The sequence below is a fragment of the Lepidochelys kempii genome, chromosome 25 (assembly GCF_965140265.1).
Source record: "Lepidochelys kempii isolate rLepKem1 chromosome 25, rLepKem1.hap2, whole genome shotgun sequence".
Classification (NCBI taxonomy): Eukaryota; Metazoa; Chordata; order Testudines; family Cheloniidae; genus Lepidochelys; species Lepidochelys kempii.
In genome coordinates this window covers 17,180,773-17,203,031 of record NC_133280.1, presented here as the reverse complement: position 1 = coordinate 17,203,031, position 22,259 = coordinate 17,180,773, and the positions used below count along the sequence as shown (strand labels likewise).

The 22,259-nt window shown below is 42.1% G+C and overlaps 3 protein-coding genes across 12 annotated transcripts in view; 1 reads left to right on the top strand and 2 right to left on the bottom strand.

The window, feature by feature from the left end:
• SLC35E1 (solute carrier family 35 member E1) lies at window positions 1–11,207 on the bottom strand. Of its 2 annotated transcripts, none has more exons than XM_073324059.1 (6): window positions 10,429–11,207; window positions 9,523–9,593; window positions 8,988–9,125; window positions 8,121–8,246; window positions 7,399–7,644; window positions 1–6,516 (listed from the first exon to the last, which is right to left on the bottom strand). In XM_073324059.1, exons 1-6 carry the CDS (start codon window positions 10,811–10,813, stop codon window positions 6,283–6,285), a joined length of 1,200 nt encoding a protein of 399 aa, XP_073180160.1. In that variant the 5' UTR covers window positions 10,814–11,207; the 3' UTR covers window positions 1–6,282. The 2 variants fall into 2 exon arrangements, with proteins under 2 accessions (XP_073180160.1, XP_073180162.1); XM_073324061.1 differs by having other exon boundaries at window positions 10,498–11,207.
• Window positions 10,919–22,259, top strand: part of LOC140903181 (uncharacterized) — a 37,362-nt gene continuing 26,021 nt past the window's right edge. The window contains exons 1-2 of one of the 5 annotated variants that reach the window (XM_073324063.1): window positions 10,926–11,203; window positions 11,707–17,940. The gene's annotated coding sequence lies outside the window, so the exon portion shown is untranslated. Of the gene's footprint in view, window positions 11,204–11,706; window positions 17,941–22,259 lie in introns of all 5 variants that reach the window. The other 4 variants (XM_073324062.1, XR_012156177.1, XR_012156178.1 and 1 more) reach the window with 4 other exon arrangements.
• MED26 (mediator complex subunit 26) overlaps window positions 11,308–22,259 on the bottom strand; it is a 60,695-nt gene continuing 49,743 nt past the window's right edge. For 4 of the 5 annotated variants that reach the window (XM_073324058.1, XM_073324054.1, XM_073324056.1 and 1 more), the window contains exons 2-3: window positions 20,573–20,647; window positions 16,115–18,667 (exon numbers count right to left, since the gene is read on the bottom strand). In XM_073324058.1, coding sequence (XP_073180159.1) covers window positions 16,976–18,667; window positions 20,573–20,638 — 1,758 coding nt within the window. In that variant the 5' untranslated portion in view covers window positions 20,639–20,647 and the 3' untranslated portion in view covers window positions 16,115–16,975. Of the gene's footprint in view, window positions 12,917–16,114; window positions 18,668–20,572; window positions 20,648–22,259 lie in introns of those variants that run through there. The other variant, XM_073324055.1, reaches the window with a different exon arrangement.

Sequence of the window (22,259 nt, the reverse complement as noted above, 5' to 3'; positions counted from 1 at the left end):
TGATTTTGCAGAATTCATCTTTATTTACATTTTCAATATTTAAAAAGTATAATTACAACACTTTTTTCCACTTTAAAGTTCATAAGCTAAAAATTCATAATTACTGTACATAAAAAATAAAACTTGAAATAAATTCACTTTAGATTTGGAAGAGAGATACATATCACAATTAAATATTCCTTCCCTGGAAATATTCTTTTTACATTCTAAAAAGAGAAGCGTTCAGAGAACAGGAGCGGAATACACCTTTCCATATTAACATAAATGAACCAATTCTGTTGGATGCACAACTAAAAAGTTCACATTTGTGAAGTAACTGGAATATATTTAAGAACTCTACCACAGGATTCAGATTTTAGATACTAAGTTTAACCATTTAGAGAGTGTCCTGAACTCATCTTTCCAAGTTGAGGCCTGCTCCACAGATCAGAAAAACTTCCTATTCCTCTAAGAACAAGCAGTTAATACTTATCTGTGCAATAAGAGCAGGTCTGTTTCCTCTCCCCCTCCTTGTCCCAAAACCTTTGTAAATCTTTTTGGACTATTCCCATTTCAACATCCTCAAAGGAATAAACACCTCATTTGCGTACATATTAGGATAGCGTAACCACAGCATTTGGACCTTGGCTCAACTCTTACAGAAATGTTATAATTTGAACATGGTGGAAGGGAGCAGGGAGAGAGAGCTTTTGTGACTTAACACCAGTCCACGCCAGCAGCACTTAACACTACACAGGAATTTTATTACCCAATGTCAGGATGTCAAGAACCTGGGCATGCAGGAACCTACTACAGAGCTAATTAAACTTAAGTATGAGCATAATTGTTACAGAGAAAGAAAATGCACATTCTTTAAAGGGACACTATCATGCCATAATTAAAAAGCCTTGTGTTACTTTTAATTAAAAAATTTAAAATATAGCTTTTCACCACTTACAGTTCACTTTTTGCATTTCATCTTGTACAATAAAATTAGACTGATGTTTCATTTTATGGTTCTCATATGTTAACACAATCCTTTTGTACTTGAGTTTCCAACTTCTCTTCCAAAACTGAAGTTTAAAAAAATCAAACATTTATATTCAAGTTGATAGTTTTTAAAGGGTTTTGAAAAACCCTTTAAAAACTATCACTGACTTGCCATGTTGCTTCACACTTCAGTTGAGCAGCTTTTCTCCTTTGTCACCAACTCTTACTTCTCTCTTCACTCCCTCTGCTTCACTAAGTAATTCTCAAAACCATTTTGGGATATAGTTTATATGAGAACTACAGAACAAGACCATAAAAATCTAAATGTGGGGCCTAAACTATTAGGAAAGAAAAACTCAACTTATAAAAACAAATGACCAGTTAGAGTTTTAGAAGACCTAATGAGGACTTGATCCAAGGAGGTTTTTTTTACCTCTTTGTCTGGGACATACAGTTGCAGACACCTCCCACAGTTTCAGCAGTATACTTCAGCAGTATATTTCCAGTTACACAAAATACCAGTTCATAGACACTCCCACAAAAGAAAAAAGGTGAACTCCCCCAACACAACTATATCACAAGACCCACCCACCCTCTATCTATTAGACCCCCATCGCCCTAAAAGCTCACAAGAAAATGAGCTTTTGCAGCATGTCTGGATATGATGGTGCACAACTGAAACTGACTTTATACCAAACAATAGGAAGAGTCTGGTCACCATTTCTCCATCACTCTGCATTCTTGGGCGTTCCACAGAACACTGCAGGATCATATTAAGAATTTTAGTTGTAGCTTCACCTAGCAAGAAACTTCTCAATCAAGACTACCACCACCACACGCCTCCACTTGCCAAACTCTACAAGATTCTAGTGCTCCAAGTCTTTACAACCACTGTCAAGTCTACCATATCCGCAGCAACACTACTCAACCTTCTTGGTAATCACAAGGTGCCCAGAGGGCTACAACCACCACCACCAGGTATCTAAGTAAGGAACTCCACGGCAGGTCTAAAAAGTCCATCTAACCTACCCAATTAGATAGCAGATAAATCCCCACAGATTCCCCAACACTCAAAAGCCACCAGAGCAATTTCTCCCTCTCCTTAGTCTTTCACCTGATATGGACCACCAGCACACCACCAATGATGGTATATACAGAGTAGCAGATGGGAATCCGCCGCTAAGGGCAGACAAAACAGTCATACTAAGTTACATACTGAGTGGTACAGAGTAATGCAGTAGAAATAAGAACCACAAACATTTTACAGCAATTCACACTCTTGTCTACAGTTTTAAGTGCCAGATTCCATAAGCATCAGATTTTATCCTGTGAGAGGTAAAAACACTAAACACACAATAAATTCATCCAAAATGTATCAACATGTTAAAAAACACAGAATGGGGAAGGTTTTTATGTGCACCCATACAGCTGCTCTTAAATATTTACATATAAATATTTGTATGTAAATAAGATCACAATTAATCATTTACCTTAAACTGCTCTTAGCAACACCAAGTTAACCTAGGTTTTTTGTTTGTTTTTTTTAAACTCTCAGCTTATAACATGGCTAAGGGCAATACAAACAGCTTTATAGCAGAAAATTCTACTGCTACATTGAAGACAATAGAGAGGTGGGTTAGGACATTACTGAAGGATGGGACCTTTTCTGACCAGCAACTCTCTTAGTGTTGACCTGAAGTTACTAAAGTCATTTTCATTTTCACAAGAGCCTTGCACTCCTAATATATTGAACTGTCTCAGAATATAATTCATCAGTGTTTAGTTATTTCAGGTAACTGCATAAGACACCTGAATGTTTCATTGACTGAAATAAGGACACCGCTAGTCATCATTTGGTCCATAAGGGAAAGGTTTTCACAAGATCTTCGAGCAGCACCAAGTTATTTGATGGACTCTCTCAATGCAAAAACCCACGGAAGGGGTAGCTGAAAGAAGTGCCTGGTTTCTTTGCGCATGCTTATTTTTAGTAATACCCAGTACTTTTGGGTGGATAGGATTCCTCAGTTTTGCGTCAATGTAATGTACACTATAGACAGACTGTGGAACTCTGACAATTTAAAAAAGCTGCAGTAGCTGATGTCTGAATCTTAGACACTAATTACAGAGCCCCAGCTTCCTTTTATTCTATGTAAATATCTGAAACCAACATATTACACACAATAAAATATTGCAAAAAATTAATCTGGTCCCCCAATTGGCTAATATTCTTACTGATTTATGGCACTCCCTCAAAATGTACTGAAAGCAAAAAAAGAGTAACTTATTTAATAGCAGGGTCATTATACATGATTATCTAGATATACCCTTTTTATTCCTGTGTTTTCATATTTTCTACAGACCTATGTACAGTTAAATATGCCATTAATTTACAAACCATGTTAAAACTAGACAAATGTTTCACCTCACGAAACAAAATCTCGCAATGTCTAGTAATATTACAAGTTCCAACAATATCAGAAACTTCCTTTACCTGAATGTAGGCAGTAATTGCATTGGAACTTTGGTTCAGGTATTCAAGGAAATCATTTATTGTAGTATGATTCACCTAAAGATTCTATTGTACAAAGTAATTTCCACTGACTATACAGCTTGAACTAGCAAAGCATGACCACAGGTCACGTAGCCTCTAGGAAAAAAGCCTACAAAGTTATCTTCAGAGCCTTAAGTGGACGATGGCCTAGCTCTCACCCCCTATTGCATTGCACTGCTATGCATTACAGCAGTTGTGTTCATGGGGGACACTGAGGCTGCCACAGTCCAGATCAGAACTTGAGAAACAGGGACAAGGCATTCTCAGAAGGGGCCCTCACTTGTGATTACAACCCTCACAGCTGAGACTGAGCCCAAGTCCTGCTAGTTTAGGAGGGTGCAATACAAGCCTTCTAAGGAAGGAGTTGTGAAACAGACTAGGTTGCAATCACTAGAAAAAAAGGCACCTAAATATGATTAAGCAAGTATCTACTTAGGAAAAAAGGAGAAGGTGGCTGTGTTCCTCTTCCCTGAAGGGATGATTCACATGGTACCAAGATATTATGGTGGTAGGCACACTAGAAAAGCACAGATCAGAGGGATTGTTATGCCTTTTTATGGCCTCCATCACTGCAGTAACCCAGAACAGCACCCCTATGAGGTATGGAAGAATTATCTCCATTTTACGGATAGGGAACTGAGGCACAAAAATCAAGGCTGAGATTTTCAGACAGGTTTATAGGAGTTACACACTCAGCTCCCATTGAAAGTAACTGAATTTGGCATCTAACTCCCTTAACCTCCTCTGAAAATTTCAGGCTAAGTGATTTGTCCAAGTGCACATGCGAAGTTTACAGCAGAACCAGGAACTGAACCAGAGTCCCAGTCCAGAGTATTAAACCACAAGATCATCCTTCCTTCTGCATTTATGCAATGTTACTCAGATATTAAAAAGGGTGCCTTAAAAATACATTATGTCAGTCTTTCCACTGGCTGTATTTTTCCCTTTTGCACGTTAATATGAAATAACAGTTGTAAAGAAATGAAGCCCGGAGTCTATGAAAGCAGTTGTGATTTAACAGTTGTGTGGGAAGGGTCTCCAGAATGATTTCTGAACCATGAGTTTTCCAGACTAAACATCCAAGTGCAAATTTCCTACTAGCATGAACACACTCACCTCCACTGACATCAGTAGAGTTCTGCTCATACACCAGGACTGAATTTGGCCCTTTCAGAGATTCAGGTGCACCATTATCTCCTTTGAGACACATCAACAAAACTATTAAACTGGGAATTTCTACAAGCATCTAGCAAACTGGGAATAGATTTAGCTTTGCACTTACAGAAGAAAAAGGTACGTAAATAATTAATCCAGAAGAAAGCCACAAAATTATCTTGCTTCTAAAAGGCAATCATCTTTCATGAAACGAACACATGGGGACGGAGTATTTTGTATAGTATCCACCACCACTAACGTCAGTCACTAATGTTTGTTTAATGACCCATCAGCAAGAATGCGCCCAGCACTTCTTCTGCCAGAATCTCAGTCCACTATATGATGGGCTCCTCCTCCAAGAGACAAGGCCTGAAGATCATCTTCTTTGCCAAAAATAGTTTTCTATACTCCAAAGCTCATATGGCTTCGCTTTTATCTCACACACACAATTTCTGACATAACTCATTAACAAAACTTCATGTTTTGTCAAAGCACCCTCATTTATGCAAAAAGTGCAAAACAGAAAATTCAATACACATTCTTCACAATTTTACATATTCACTCTTGACTCAAGAACAATTTCTCATAATAATTCATTATTCAAGCCAGGGGCACTACAGGAGGAAAGAAGGGTATAAACGTTAACTTCCACAACTCATCTGAACATACAAGTTAGGCAGAACATACTTAGTGCTACTAGAACTATTGTGGAAGAGAAACATATAAAATATAATTGGGGGCCAAAAAATAAATTTTGTAGACAATCAGAAGGGATGTGATACATCCAAATCCACATTCATGAAACATAAGTCATATGATGGAGTATAATTCTCCCAATTAAAAAAGAAAGAAAAAACAATCCATAAGTGTCTCCCAACTGAGCATGGCAACAAGCTAGGTTTACAAAAACCAGTGCAGAGAAGTCACAGGAAAACACCCTTGTTCCAAATACTAATTTTTATTTGGCAAGGTGTTTTCTGTTGTCAGATAAAGAGTAACTACTGAAACAGTTACACAACTTCATTAATCAAAGAATGTGAAATCTCTCCAAGAGGTACTTAATATCAACATGAAGTTTTAAACCTGTGCAACTGAAATTCAAATCTGCACAACTCTCCTCCAGCTGACAAGCCCTGCTAACACCAATTAGGAGCATACACAGTTTCACTTTCTCCAAAAGTTTCATCAATTTCATTTGGAAAGTAATGAGCTATGTAGCATTAAAAATAAAATTAAAACACAAGTTAAAGGTCAAGTTGTTAGCATGGAAAGGAAATACTGGCTACATTTTTACTGCCAAAACAGCAGTCAGTTGACAGGCTCTGAAAACATATGACAGCAAATATTTACGCTGGAGTTTTACACTTGCGTTTCACCAGAATCTCTGTACAAGAATTATAATGTACACTCCTTTCCAGTGTCTGATCCAATTGCTTCATGTTTAGAGACCTGCTTGGCTGAGAATGAAAGTCTATACCACTTTTGATACACATGCATCTTCCCCTCTGAAGAACCTATACAATCTACAGCTTTACATTCAAGGGCATGCCAGAAGTTTCTGATAATTCTGGGGAAACTGTTACAGTCTATACCTGCTTATCAGAATCCTATATATCATATCTGTTTAAGTTGTATGTCGTTGGATAGTTTTGCCTGTTATACTGGAAGTGATCTGTCAAGACACTGGCTCGGCCATACTGATAATCTCCATGTTGTGCAAATGCCATGAGTCCATTCTGAGACTTTTCAGGAGTGTTCCAGTGATGTTCCATATTCATAAGGTCTCCAGTTGTAACTGGAAGTAGCTGCTTCTTTGCTTCCTGATTTGCATCATATTTTGTCTGTGGAACAAAGAATTAATTAACTAACTACTTCTCTCAGACAACAGTGAGCAAAGAGCAGACACATGTTCCACACAGAAACCAGTCACATTAGACCGCAGTGGTTCTCCACTTGCGGCCCAGTCAGCACAGAGCTGCGGCCCAGGTGACATCCTCAGGGCCATACAGGTAGTATTGGATGCGGCCCACATAACATGTTGTGGGCCATATATGCGGCCCACAATGGTAAACAGGTTGAGAACCACTGCCTTAGAGGCTGTGCTCACTAATGTTTTAAATCCACAATTACTCCTAATGCAAATCTTCTGCCATCATCATTCCTAGTTAACAAGAGTCCTGATTTTGCTCAAAAGCCTTGAGCCACTAGTGAAACACGAAGTCAATCTAGGTTAGAACAGTGATCACAAGAAATCTTTTGTTACATTCACCAGAACCCCCAAACAAACAAGTTATTGGCACACGTATTTGTGTGCTTGTAGAAGCTGAAAAGGAGCAAGAGCAGCACTGTATACATTTGTAAGAATGAATTTAAGTGGTGGTGAAAGATGCTATAATTTACAACTCTGGAGATAAGTTCACTGATGCCACAAATGTCACAGTAAGGAGCAGCAAAGCAAGTCTCCCCTTATGCACTGCTCCCCACTTCCAACGTCAATGTGTCTTAATCCACCCAAGGTCCAGGGGGAGCTCATTAACCAAGGCCCATTCATTTCTTGGTCTCCCGAGCCTGACAACTTGGCCATTTATGATTTTTGTTTGGGATTTTTTTTGTTACACAATTACCTGTTTTGGTCTGCTTATGGACAACTCATTTTACAAAGGCTATTTACAGTCAGTAAAGAGTAACGGCTGACTGGCGTAGGTTTCACAATAGAGACTTACCTTGTTATACAAAAATACCCCTAAGATTGCAGTTAGCATCCCAAGAACGTTGGTGCTGGTGACTGGATTTCGAAGCATTATAAGGGAAACTGTAATGACCATGATCCTTTTTGTGGCATTTGCAACAGAGTAACTTAATGGGCTGATTAAGTTAAGAATACTGAAGGCGATGACATTCTGGGCAAAGTTACAAAATCCACTGATTATGAGCAGCATTAAAGTCCAGGACCAGTGGGACACTGTACTCTATGGAAAAAACAAAGTAAAAAAATGTTAATCTTCAGTTTCAGAGAAGAAATAGAGAACTTCGTAAGGCGAAAAGGATGCAATTCACAATAGCTTCTCAAACAAGTCACTTGTTACTGGCATTTTGGTAGGGAGGGCTGAGTAAAAAGGCAGTGGTACACCACTATCTCCCCTCTCAAATTAACTGTTTTGTCCATTTCAACAGGCAACCTCACAACCTATGTTTTAGGCTCATCACAAGCTGCTCTTCAGTGCTCTTGCCTCATGGTGCTAGTGCCACATACCAGGCAAGTTTTGTTTTGCCTCGTGACTCTGTAGTGAGCCCTTACCATAACCTCAGTGCCTGCTTTTTCACCACTGTTTAGTGGCACATGGTGGCAATTACAATACTTCTTGCCTTAGATATGGGTAAATCTTTAAAAAGCAGGAGAGATGTCCAAGCAATTACCCTACCTTGAAGCTTGCCAAAGACTTACCAAGTCATTTTCTACTAGAAAGGAAGAAAGATCCACCAAAACCCATGTTGGGATCATGAAGAACACAGCATGACATCCGAGTATGTTTAGCAGCCGAAGATGATGTATTCTGGAATCTCTCAACACCTGATAAAGACATCAGAAATCACCCTTTCTCCAAGTACTGACCATCCTCACTCAAAGGATGGGGAATTGTTTCAGCAAGTACAATTCCAAACATTTGACTCATTGATGTAGTGTTTGATCAAACAACTACAATACTTCTCTTTCACAGAACCTACAACTCACTTTGTACCATGTGATTAAAGATAACTAGCAGCCTACCTGAAGGCAGTGATGTACTGCCTAGTTGACTTGAATGCTGGAAGGGTCAACAGCCAAGTCTTTATTCTATATAAGGGCATCAGTCACATACTAATAAGTGCTAAATATTCTGTTTGGTATTAAGAAGTCTGACTTTTGTTCACAAGTTGATTTACATGTTTTAAATTTGGATTGTAGTTCCACTGCAGGACTTGGAGTAATGGCACTTCAGTCTGGAGAGAGGGGCTGGCTCAGTAAAGATGCCATCCTTCAAATATGTTGTTAGACATGAAGTCCTCTCAATCATTGTTGATGGAAGCTAAAGATTCCATGGCATGGAACAAAGCCAAGGATAAACTCTGGGTCATGGCCAACTTTCTTCACTCAACATAACAGCTAACTTCCAAGGCTTTGTGAACTATTGCTGGACATATAACAGATGCACAAAGCACCATATAAGAATACAAACCCAGTTCTAAACTGGGAAATACATTCCTGCCATCCGAAAGGTGATGCCACATATTTAAGAGTTCCATCCAGCAGAACGAACAACAGAACTATTACCTTTTTGGAGAAGATGTTCTGAAGCGAGAAACAGAGTGTAGCAGCAAGAGCACTGATGAGTCCCCACATATCAAAAGAGAGTTCAGTGACTGTAGCCAGCAGTACACCACTGATTATAGGGATCAGTGATAAATACACCTGGAAGAGGAAGCAGATGACAGCAGCATGCATCTTCTAGGAACTTTCAAGTCAACAACATTCATGCACATTTTTAGAGGGACAACAAGATCCTGGGTTTCCGCTTTCACCTTGTTGCAGCTTGAGAAAATTATACTGTGCCAGATACATGGGAGGAGTCTGGCTCCAGATAGCACAGAATAAGCTCGCTCTTCATATTTGGAAGGATTTCTTTACAATTATAAGGACTAGACGCTTATATCTGTAAAATGAATGCTTACTCTCTGAAATCTTACAGTACTCGCTTGGGAAAGATTTTCACTTGCCCCATGTGAGTGAATTTTTCAATCCCTGTCATTAAATTCAGCATGGATTAGCAATGGAAAGGAAGATGAGGAATCACCAGTAATTTCCTTACCTTTGTAGTCTGTTTTTCTTTCATTATAATTCTTGACAGCAGAACCACCCATATTGGCATTGTTGCCTTTACTGAAAGCAGAAGGGAAGTTTAAATAAGGGTACTAAAGTCAAACTATTCCCAACAGAAAAGCATGAATGGGGAAAGTACACAGAAGTCTGGAAAAGGACATATCCAAACCCTAGTACTGAGGAAGAGTTAATGTCACAACTGAGATTATGAAAATAAAACAAAGATTAAGATCATCAACGAAGGTGCCGCAAGTACTCCTTAACTTTTGTCAAGTGGAAGTTTCACAAAACTGTTAGAAACTCAAAGTGTTATGCCTTTCCTTTAAAACATCATTTGTTTAGAATGTGGCTGAGCCTAACATTGATCATACATTTAGAGGAGTGGGGAGTCCATAGCTCAGGCTGACACAAAGAACCAGATTAAGAGTCTACAGAAAATAGTAAATAGGATGGGTAGCTCAAAAAGGGGAGTGGCAGGAATATAATATCAGGGGGCAGCCGTGTTAGTCTGTATCCACAAAAACAACAAGGAGTCCGGTGGCACCTTAAAGACTAACAGATGTATTTGAGCATAAGCTTTCGTGGGTAAAAACCTCTTTAAGGTGCCACCGGACTCCTTGTTTTTGAGGAATATAATAGGCCACAAGGAGCAAACGTTACTAGTACATGAGCTGGGAAAGACTCTACAGGAACCAGGGCAGGGGTAACTCAGTTTCGAGGGAAGGGAAGCAACGAGGCTGAGCCAAGGACAGGTCAGAGAAATGGCACCCCTCCCCACCAAAGGCGCCCCGGCCCGGGCCGGGCCCGGAATAACGCAGGGGGCTCCCTGGGGCCGGCTGAACTAGGCTCTGCGGCGGCTGCACGGAAGGGCTCAGCTCTCCCCGGCGCCCCTCACCTGTGTGCGCGTAGGACACCGGCACCCGCCAGAGCGAGACGTGCGCCGACACGGAGGCGAAGTACTTGCCGAAGGCGAGCGGCAGGATGTAACGCGGGTAGGCGCGGGGCGGCAGCTGCGCGGGCCCGGCCGGAGGGACGCGCCAGGCGCGCAGCAGCGGCGGCAGGAGGCCGCAGAGCCCCAGGATGTGGAAGAGCGAGACGGTGACTGGCCGCGGGAAGCCACCCAGCAGCAGCTTGTTCACCACGTTCCCGCCCGCGCTCAGCCCGTACCAGGCCAGGCAGAGCGCGGACACCCGGGCGCCCTCCCGCAGCGCCGGTCCGCGCGCCGCGCCCGCCGCCGCGGAGCCGGAGCCGCCGCCCGGAGCCGCCAGCGCGGCCGCCATCGCTACCTACGGGTCCCGACAGACCGCGGCGCAACGTCAGCGCCGCCAGCGCGTCGCTTCCTGGGGGGCCCTCCCCGCCATGCCACAGGGCTCGAGCTCGGGGCTTTGCACGTGGCGTCACTTCCGCTCGCCTGGCTCCGCCCCCGCCTCCGCCTCCGCCCGCGCAGCGAGGAGCCGGAACGGGCCCCGGCAGTCCGGGTTTGCGGAGAGCGTCGCGTCCCGGCGGGGCCGAAGCCCGGGGCTGGGGTGGGCCACAGGCCTCTACGCCCGGTGGGGTCCGTGCCCGGGCGGCGGGGCAGAGCGGCCCGGCCCCGCCAGCGTCGTGGGGCGACGCGAGGCTCGAAGAGGAGGCGCGCGGTGCCCTTGGCGGGAGGCAGCACGAACGCCGAGGTAACGGGCGAGGCCCCGGCCCGGGGGGAGGCCCCGGCCCCGGCCCCGGCCGGGGGGGGAGGCCCCGCAGCGTAGGGCTCGCCCCGTCCGAGAGACGAGGAGGGAGGTAATGTCTTGGACGTCCCTCTCCGCCCGAGCGGGTCCCGTGAAAGCCGTTACCTCCCGCTCCTGCCCTCTCTGCGGGCCGGGCTCTGGGTCAGGCCGCTGGACGGAGGCGGGGGAGCTAGGGGGCGGGGCTGCCACACCCCGGGCTTGAAATGCTTTCCGTCAAATACAGGGCTTACAAGGGGGGTTACGGGCTCTCTGCAGCGCCCCCCCCCACACACCCACCCACCCAGCGGCGGTTGGTGCTAAGCGCAGGGGAAACCTGGCTTTGATTTCAGCTCCTGAGCGCCTGCCTCGCCTCTCGGCCGGCAGCCTCTCACACGTAGAAGCGCAAGAGCAGCCCAGGCATGCAGCAACTACCCCTGAAACTCCCTGACCGACCTTTTCCTCTCCAATAGTTCAAACACGGCTAGTGCAACTTAAACACAACGCGGTAGTTCTGGAAGATTCCCCCGAAACCAGCTGTTACGTCACCATGAGCACACACCAGCTGTAAAATAATTAAGGGCGAGGGAGGACGGTGGTACAATGTCAGAAGAGGGAAGTGCCTTAAGAACTAACTGTTGCCAGCTACTCCATAGAATTAACCTAGGTAAAACTTCCACAGACCGAACTTACTCATGAATTGTTACAGGAATATTAAACTCAGAAGCAGTCTACATTAGCATGCGTTTGACGGATTCGTTAGTCAGGGTCAGTGCATTTATAGAGGTTGGCATGGGAGTCTGCTTGCCTGCATTTAATAATGGTGACAGAGCTTTTTTGCATTATTTTTGTGAATAGCCTAAAAAACAAATACTAATAACCATACACGGGAGATGTACTCTCTACTATCTAATGCATATCATTAATAAAGATCAGGAAGGCTTGGAAAAGCATTTAGCCAAGAGGCAGATCTCACCCCCACCAATAAAAATTACCAAATCACACTCTTTACTCTGAACTGCCCCATGTCTGCCACCAATCATGCCTATCCTAACACCATTGTAGTAAGGTACACATATGTATATTTTGCCCCTTGACAATGGTCACATAGAGGGGATGCAGAGATTACAGTCTTTGATGTAGTCTACCAGTGCTGTTTCTCTATACTCCCCTCTGACTCCAGGCAGCTGTTAGTTCTAAACACTTGAGAGGGAAGGTGTGTTTTTGATCTGTGTACAGGACCTAGTATATGACTAGGACTCCTAGATACTAGCACATAAAACCAATAGGGTGAGGGGTAGGGAGCACAAAAGGCACCTTTTCCCCTTAAGATAGCATAGTTACAAAATAAAGTACTTCACGTAGGTAAAAGCACATGAACTTGTTTACGTGAAGTAAAAAGGGTACAGAACGATAAAGCTGACTAGTTTTTTTTTTCAGTTTTGTAATTTTTTTCTCAGGGAATAGATGGACAGGAGCTTTGGGACCTCCTCTGTATCTGAGGTGTTAGCTGTGTGGGACTGAAGGCCTTAGTCCAGGACTCCCAGGGCATCACTTTCTTGGTGACAGAATTTTTCCACTTGCAATCTGTGGTAAACAAATGAGGTATCCCCCTCCTTCAGGCTTCAGCTGCTCACAGAGTGAGGTGAGGGCAGCTCACTGTATACACCACTGTTTCCTTCCCTGCAAATGGAAAAAAATCAAGACCTCATTTCACATCTTGTGATTTCTTGTCAAACTCCTACATTTCCAAATGTGTTTTTTGATGTGACACACCCCCACCTCCCTCTTCCCCTCTCACTAATTTTAAAATTCAGGGGAAAATTGCTAACTGCCCATCCACCTACCCCACATTTAAATGAGCACTGAATTTAGTACTAATGAAAGACATTGCAACCCAGAGTCCTGGAAAATGAACTCCACAAACCACCACAGGAAGCAGTTTCCTCACTTACACAATTCATTCATGAATTGGAGGGGTCATCTGCAGGACAACACAGGTAACTTTCACTATTACTAATTCAGATAATCTGCCTTCCACTTATACTATCAGTAAAGATGCCAACTGGGACACTTGTTTAAAAGTGTGCTAGAATAAGACCAACTAATTTCATAGTTAGCATCGCATGGGTGTTCACTCAAAATTCATGCACACCAGATTTGGACCAGGGAGCAGATTTGGACCAGGGAGCAATTACAGATGTAATTGCTTTGGTACAATGCATAATTATTTTCATGAGGGGCTCCCCTCATAAGTGAAGGGAGAAAGTTTTTTTTAAAAAATTAGATTTGTATTGACAGTGGTAGTCATGGGCAAGATTAACACACCTACTCAGGTGAGATAACATTCCTGAAAAGTTTGAGGTAGTAGCATTAGTAAAACATTGTCTAGCAAGAGTAAGTGTTGTGTCGGGCTTTTTCCCTAAGTGCATTGAACACAAAAGGATAATACTAATAGCCTGCTGGGAACCTCCTCTCTAACACATCGCATAACTTTTACAATGAAGCAACAGATAGCTTGTTAAGGCCACTGTTTCCATACAGTCTTCCTCCTAGGGATGGGAGTTTCTACTCTGTTACCACCAATACTGATAAAACACTTCTTTACGCTTGTTAAAAATCTGCAACCATTTAAGGGAAATTATTGTTGAGTGTTTGAGCAGCATCATGTAAAGTGTTCGCAGTAAACTAAGGCTAACTAAAATATAGAATGCGAGACACATTGAATGGTTCCTGGATAGGTAAATATCAATTGTTTGTACTGCTTATTTCTTCTATGCATCCTTTGAAAAATAAAGGAATTTATATAAAACCATCTCAGCACACCTAATATACAGGCACCCATACTGGAATGGGGCCATATCAGAACCTAGATTCATACATGGGAGCCTTTCAATGCCACAGTGGAAGGAGATGTCTGTTCTACACTTGTTAGATTGTAAGTGTTAGGGCAAGGACAGTGCATTTTGGAAAGCACCTAGGGTACAAGCAACTGGCTAAGAAACAGTCCATGCAAAAATATGAAAATACACAAAGGTAAACATGTACAAGGTAAACTTCATTTGAACTGGTTTACAAAATTAACAAGACCACCTTGTAAACATCTTCAACATTTGCTGGAGCTGATAGAACATCACCGTTTACACTAATAGACCATGCTGAAATATAAATGTCTTTGAACCTATTTCTGACCCTGGATTACTTCCAACTTGGTTGACGACCTAGTTTAGAACCATGAAATCTAGTCACACAAGAGATTTAAAGCACACAGTAATCAGTGGAATGTCTGATCAGTTTGTAGGGCTGTGGACAAGAGCTGGGTCTGATACTTTAGACTCCTCCCCTAAAAAATAGATGAAATTAAGATCATCACAGTGGTTAGTCAGCCTCTGGGCACTGTGGCAAGTTGCTTGCAAATGCCAGTGACAATTTAGAGTATTATATTCCTCTACAGACCCCTGTAGTGCAGCCAGAATTTCAGAAGAAATGGAGTAAACAGGAAATAAAACAGTGGCTAAAATTATGTGGTGGATCAGAGCCCAACCATTCCCTTCTGAGAGTAACCCTAAATTCAAAGGCCCTAAAATGGGCAGGTTAATAACCAAGGTCTTTCAGGGAAAGGGGAAGCGAACAGACTCCCTGGGGTGGGGGGGGGGGGGGGTGTTTTAGTGTGTAAGTTTTCTAAATAAATAAATGTCAAGCATCTTCCCCACCCATTCCACCCTTTCCAAGACACAAGGTGATACTACCTTCCCCAGCTCCAAACAGCTTGGGTAGTCTTTATCACTGCAGAAGGGTAAAAAATGGAAGTAAACTGAAAATATACTTGGAAACATTTTTATGGTGGCTGGTTTTTCCAGCTGAGAAGCCTTTCTAATTCTGAAGTCCTGGAGAAAAGGGAACAACTAGGCACTGAGGAGAGATTTTGAAATACCCATATACAGCAGGTTTCAATATTTCACAAGCCAGGCAAATCACAGAAGCATTCAGTCTGAATGGGAAAGATTAGATTTTAAAAGCTTTTCTCATTGTACTCCATGGAACAAGCCAATGCTAACCTGGTGAATAACATCCATTATAGAAAGTAGATTTTGTTTGAAAATTAAGAGCCTGATCCTGCTCTCACTAAAATCAGTGGGACTTTTACTAGGACCTCAGTGGAAGCAGGATTGTTGATGTATCTAATGTTACTGCAGTGGCAGTAATCCAGATTTTTTTTTAAAGCACCAGCAGGCCAAAAGCCCAATACCAGATGCTGTAAAAGTAAATTATTCCAATTGCTAATATATTAACAGGAGCTGCAAGTATTTTGCCTATATTGAATATAAAAATATTACTGAATCAGACTGTGATCAGAGGTGAAAGACATTTTACAATTATTATTACTACATACAAAAGTGGACTGAAGAGAAAGCTGAACAATTAGCTCAACTTGTGAGGTATAGTAAAAGTAACTTGGAGGACTCTCTCCGAACCAAGCGCATTCTCCCTGGATTTAACCATAGTTAAAATTATCCAGTATATATTAGTAAATATTGCCAGCACACTTGGAAGACTAAGAAAAGCTAGACAGTACATCTTACATGACTAACGACCTTTAACTGGTTTAGAAAGACTAACAGGATGCAGTTTTAATCACACTGCTGGCAATATGTACTTAGCTTCAACTTGGCTTTTCTGAACTGACCAAACTTTGAAAGTAACCAGTTTAAATATAAATAATTCACAAACTTTTTTGTGCAAATTTTTTTATTTCCACATTTATATCACAATGTGTCCACTTAAAGGACCAAATAGCAAAGTTGCTCCCTTCTGCATCCCAAGAACACAGAAGTCTAATTACTGTACATTCACTAAGGCTCTTTGTTTTTGCAAATTGCGTTTATGATGGATATCCATAAGGCAAACAATATCTAAAGGAATGGTAACAAGTATATTTCCAGCATATAAACAGGCTTCCTTTTTCCCCTCACAGTACAGTTACAAACTTGTAGCACCCTCATTCCTTTTGGATTCTAGAAAAGGTGAATTTTTCTAGAGGTTTGCAGGAAGGGAAAAGGAGAAAAATGATTTGGCTGGTGGTGGAAGAAAAAATTTTTTAAAAAAACCTAGTTTTTGCAGCATTTCTGAGAGACTGGATTTTAACTGAAACCAGACTAAAGTATGTGGATGCCTATGGAATGTTGAGCTGAAGCCGGATCGCCAACCTGCAGTGCAACACCTGCTGTTTAAAACCCAATCTTTGCACCACATAATTTGAAAAGAACACAATCATGTTCAAAGATCTGATGCAAATAAAAACTAGATTTTTTGCACATTGTCTCAGACATCTCACTGCCAAATAAACTCAAATCAAGTCAAATAAATAGATGCATATTTTGTTAAGGTAATTTCTACAATTTTATCTGTACCTGCCTGTAATAAGATTCCGGCATTCACAAAGTGCTGGAAATCATCTTCACTTCTTGGGGACTAACACTTTTTTATAGCTGGCTTGCTATAGAGTTTTGAACTCAAATTATCAACCTTCGAATGCCTTCCTTTGCAATTTTGTTAGTAAACTGGTAGCAGCATTTCACAAAAGGAGAATTTAAAGGAAAGAGCTGTAAACAACCAGCTCCTTCAGACCCTCTGCTCGTTGGCCCTGTTTGTCCAGGACAGGAGGCTCTCTCCATGTTAAGTGGCATAGTGTCTGCCATTTTTTCTAACTGCTGATGTGAGAGCATTTTAGCAAAACTGTACTCAGTCTAGGCAGACATAAGGCAGGATGTTCAATCTACCATCATCCCCATGTGGATCTAAAGATATGCACTGCGTCCAATTATACCAGTTACCCTGTGTATCATAACAGCCATTCACGCCTGGCCAGTGATGTTCACGTATTCTGTTGAGGTCATCGCTTGTGACCTCTCTTGTGACCCCAGGCAAGTCTGTGGGTTTGCTGTTAGGAGCTAGAACATGAGTCTTTCTAGCTTCTCTTCTAGTGCTTTCCTCCTGCTTTAAATATTCAGACATGAAGTAGTGAGCTCCTGGGGTTTGTACTCCTGATGAAGACAGCAAGCTACTTTGTCTGTTTAAATACGACTGAATTATTTCATTTCTGGATAACTCTTTCCAGTTCGTTTGTTCAAAAGGACTTTGCAGGTTGGGTTTTTGCTCCTGCTTGTCTGTTTCTGTCCTGTGCTGTTCAGCGACTACAGGGATTTCTGCCTGCAAAGAATCTTTTTGTGTTAAAGGTTTTATCTGTCCGGTCATGGGATCAAACGTGAGTTTTCTTTCTTTTAATCTCACAGGTTTCACACCCCCTTCTACGACCTGCCCATCCAAATTGACTGTATGGTCTCTGGGTCTGTACCTTTTCTTCTTCTTACTATCTGAACCTGAAGCAGCATCATCACTGTCCATTTTTGAAGTGTCCGGTGAAAAGCCAACATGTGGTGTCAGAGATTCCCCAGGATGCAAGTTAGTTTTGCAGCTAGGAGATGTGTGCTGAAGTGTCCCTGCTGTGTGCCTGTGCTGGCTTTCAGAAGATGCCTGCTCCTGCCAATGTTGAGATACCTCAGTTCCTGATTGCTGAGAAACCTCCAGTCTTTTTGCTGGCATTGGAGGTGTTGATGGTTGCATCAAGGAAGGGGGTGGTGGTGATGGCACCTGTGCAGTATCTAAGAACTGGGACCTTTGAGATGGACTAGGTATTGAACCCTTTGGTGAGTATGTGATATGCTGTCGAGCAAATGTGTCATGCCTAATATTCCCAGGATTAAATGAGGAACAGCGGGGACTCTTAGGTTGGTGCTGTCCTGTGGTTTCTTCCAATTTATCATGCTGCTGAAGCACTGCAGTCTTTAATAATGAGGAAGTGCTTGAAGGTTTTACAAGTCCTGGAGAACTGGTGTGAGGTTTTACAGCATTTACTGGGATCTTACTGTGTTTGTCATTTTCACTATGTTCTGTCCTGCTGCTTTCAGGCCCTGGATGCAGGTTTACATCTACAGGACTGGGGAAACTTTCAGGGCTCCCCGCAACCCCATTAGTTGGTGGAGGAGAAGAGTTTTGTAATACTTCATGACTACCTTTGGAAACTTTAGAAGGAGGGGGGCCCTGATGCCCATCCCTATGTTCGCCTTTCCTTTTCCGATTTCCCAGTTTTTCTGTTTTCGGGGAGTTTAGCTTTTGGATATCATTCCTGCTTTTCAATTCATTGATGGGCTTTGATCCAGTTACTACAGCGGGTGGCACTTCTGGTTTACAGTTGTGTGCACCACCGTTTGCTGATCCAGGTGGATTTGGTAATCCTCTTGGAACGGATTCATTCTGGGTTACAGGTTCTATTAGTTTTTGCCAATTCCGTAGCAATTTCTTGGCACGTTTGGCAAGTTCCTCATTGGATGTCTTCTTTCTTACATCATTGATGAGTTTCCCTAATCTTGTTTCCTATAAAAAGTGAGAAGAGTTGTTTTACAAAAATTTAATTCCGAACAGATAGCATGCAAGTCAAATTGTAAGATGCATTTTCACTTGTCAGTGCATACCGTTCTGCCAAATATCAAACCAAAAATTCACAAAGAATGTAGGAGCTAAATAAGATATTATGCCATTAGTCTTTTTGGAAGGGATTGATTCAGCTGACCCCATGCTCCACCATTTAGGAAACCTACTGTAAGTTTGATTATTTATCTCTTCTCTTTCTCCACTGGCTGAAGTGCCATGGGAGCCATCTGGGGAGGGTGGTGGGGAAGGAGTCCCTCACTCAATAGGAACCTCTTGCAGGTGACCAAGGAGCATGCTCAAGTTCTGAGGAAAGGTGTGCACAACCCCCAACCAGACAAGGTGTGTGTTCACCACCACGGGCATGTAGAAAGAGGGACAAGAAATCACAGACCTTAGAGCTGATAATCACTCTTGGCTTATTGTCACATCCTACTCCACCCTCCAGAGTCAAAGATAGAATTTTCCCCAAGTGCTGTGGGAATGATTTATGGGGCCAATTTAAATAAAATTCTTGGGGTGCCTAAACATGACTTCCCTCAGTTTGCAAGGGAAATATCTGGGCCCTTCTTTGTTTTGTGGTTATACCCAAAACATTCATTTGGAAACATTAGGCAACTGCCCCAGAAATCAGATTACAGGTAAGGAATATTGGCATATAACATTAGACCAAAGAAAGTGCAGTCTGTGAAGTGAAGCACTAACTCCTTTTGCATGTTAGAGGGGATGGGACATGATAGGTTTGAAACTGATAACAGTGGATACATTTCAACCTGAGCCAATTGGAAATGAATCATGATTATGACTGGCATTGGCAGAGCAGTGCTGTGCTGTCCTAGAAAGTAAAAGATTCCCAATGAGGAATGTAATTGGATCCCTTTTGAATACAAGTCAGTTATGTTTTTCAGAGGCATGACACTGCCAGTTTAAGTGCATTCATCAACAGCAACTGGTGACCTGAAGAAGAGCTCTGCATAGCTCAAAAGTTGGTCTCTTTCACCAACAGAAGTTTGAATTCCAAAGCTTTAAATTTAAATTAAATATTTTAAACATCTAGGTGCAAAAAAATCCTCTTTAGCTTTATGGATTTAAAAGGGTCCAAAGAGGACCAGCTTGTGCAGTTGCTGTCCCACCAGCAGAGGTACTGGAAGTCATAATCTGGTGGTTCTCTCAGTGATCCCTTTTGTATACCAAATCTCACAGAGGGCATATGGCATAAGAGTGAAAAGTGAATTGAACAATGAATTACTCAATGTTTATGAGTCAGCGTTCTTTAGCTATATAGTATTCTCACAGGGGGAACTAACCTCACAGCCAATCAACGATTGGCACTGAATTGGGCATATTTCAAACTAATTTTATGGCTATATAAAGTGATGTTATTCATGGTAGGTTATCAAAGAGAATTGGGGATTGGTCCTGCTTTGAGCAGGGGGTTGGACTAGATCTCCTGAGGTCCCTTCCAACCCTGATATTCTATGATTCTAAGTGACCAGTCATAAGATACAGAAGTGATACTGGCTGAATAAGACAAGGAATTAACCAGTGACAAGTAGGGATTGCTCTGGTCCCTTATGTGAACAGAAATTGGATTGCCCCATACACCAATGTAGTTACTCTTCTACTGGTATATGATTCCACCAAGACAACTCTTTCGGTCATGTACGGAGGTGCCAGAAGAAGGAGTGGGGACGAATTACTATATCTTTGCCTTAAATTTGTAATCTTTTGTTGTTTATCTGTTTTTGTGGAAGAGCTGGAATACATTAAAGGGGATTCAAAAGATATTGTACAGAGGCGATCTGTTTTCATACATAAGCATATGTGGATTTTACATGTAAGGTGACATACCTCAAGTGCCTCTTTGGTTATGGGATATTTCTCCAAGCTGGAGATCACTTCCAGCACTGCCACCATGTTATGGATCTGCAACAAGGAAGAGAAAGCTATTTAAATTTTTGTGCATACATTTTAGTGCTCAAATAATGCCACATTTAAAACATGTTATATTGTATAATTACAAGAAGAACTGAGCCCAAAATGGCCACCACATCTCCTGGCTTAGGGAGCTGCCTGTGTGCAATAAGAGGGAAAAGGATACTCCTCCAGCCTACCACCTGGAAGTTGAAGGAGCTGTTACAATCTTGCTCTTACATAAAACTAAGTTCAACACACACTCTCAGAGCATGTTGCCAGCTGAAGTGCTTGATTTCAAGTGAACACCCATGATAGTACATACCTATTTTCATACATAAAGATGTGACCAGTTTATGCACAAGGTACATTCACCATACGTTAAAATAAGGTGAGAATGGCAAGCATAAAGACAAAACCACCCAGTTTCCACTCCTCCGGGTAAAATCCTGAATGAGTAGACTTGTACTGTGTCCCAAGTGTCAGACCAACAAGGAAAGCAAATTCCAGAGCACAAGACAGAGAATGCACATCAGTGCCCAGAGTTCAAATCTAGGGTCTGTTAGCTAGGATGGCCACACTGGTCAACTGTAAGCATAGTACTATGGGAAAGAACCTAGGATCCAAACCACAGACAGCTTGATAGTAGGGTTGGATAATATTGTGTATATTCAACAGTGGTGGCATAGATTAAATGTTAAATTAAAATATTTAATCTTGTTCAGTCTATTAATGTACTGTACTTTTGAGAATCACTCAAATTGCTCATATGGTGGCATGTAACAAATACTCACATAACAGACTGAACCAGCCCAATATTTTATGGCATTTTTGAAAAAAGTCTGCTGTAAAGCCAGACTGGTGAAAGCTATGTTCTTGATCGACAAATACAGTACCATCATATGCCACAATAGGGGTTAAACCCTGAAATTCATATCTGTCCTTACATAACGAACTCAATAAAAATGAAATTTTACAATACTTTTTCTCCCCCACAAAGCCATAGCTTTAAGGGTTTCATGAAAACATGGGGCTTAACCGGCAGTTGAGCATTACTACCACTGAAGCATTATACAGTGTGTTTAGTGCTGTATGAGACAGGAAGAGAGAAAAATCCCTGCTCCAGTGAGCTTACAACATAAGCAGAGAGAAAAAAACAAATGCAGGAGATGCCCCAGAGGATTGTTCAGTCTGTGCTCAGATAGGTGGCTTACCATGTAAAGGAACCTGCTCCATCATCATCATAGGCATTCTGCCTACACTTTACCACACTGAGAAAACTAGAAGCTGATAAAGAGTTCCAGTTTGAAATCAGTCTCATGCAAAGAGAACAGAACAACACAGCCAATATAAATGGTTTTCATGGAGCCACAGCATGTGTCTAACCTGAACTGTGGGATTAATGATCAGGGCCAGTCTTAAACACAAAAGTCCTGATCCAGAATCAGCCACAGTTCATGCAGTCTGTTGATTCCAGTGGAGTCTAACTAGGCACAAGCTGTGCAAGCAGCCACTTTGGATCCTCCATCCCATTATACCAGTACATCTCATGGGTGGTCCCATCTACCTCTTCATCAATAGGGCTGTGGGGGAAAGGCTGCTGAGAAGTCTGCTTGATGCTAGA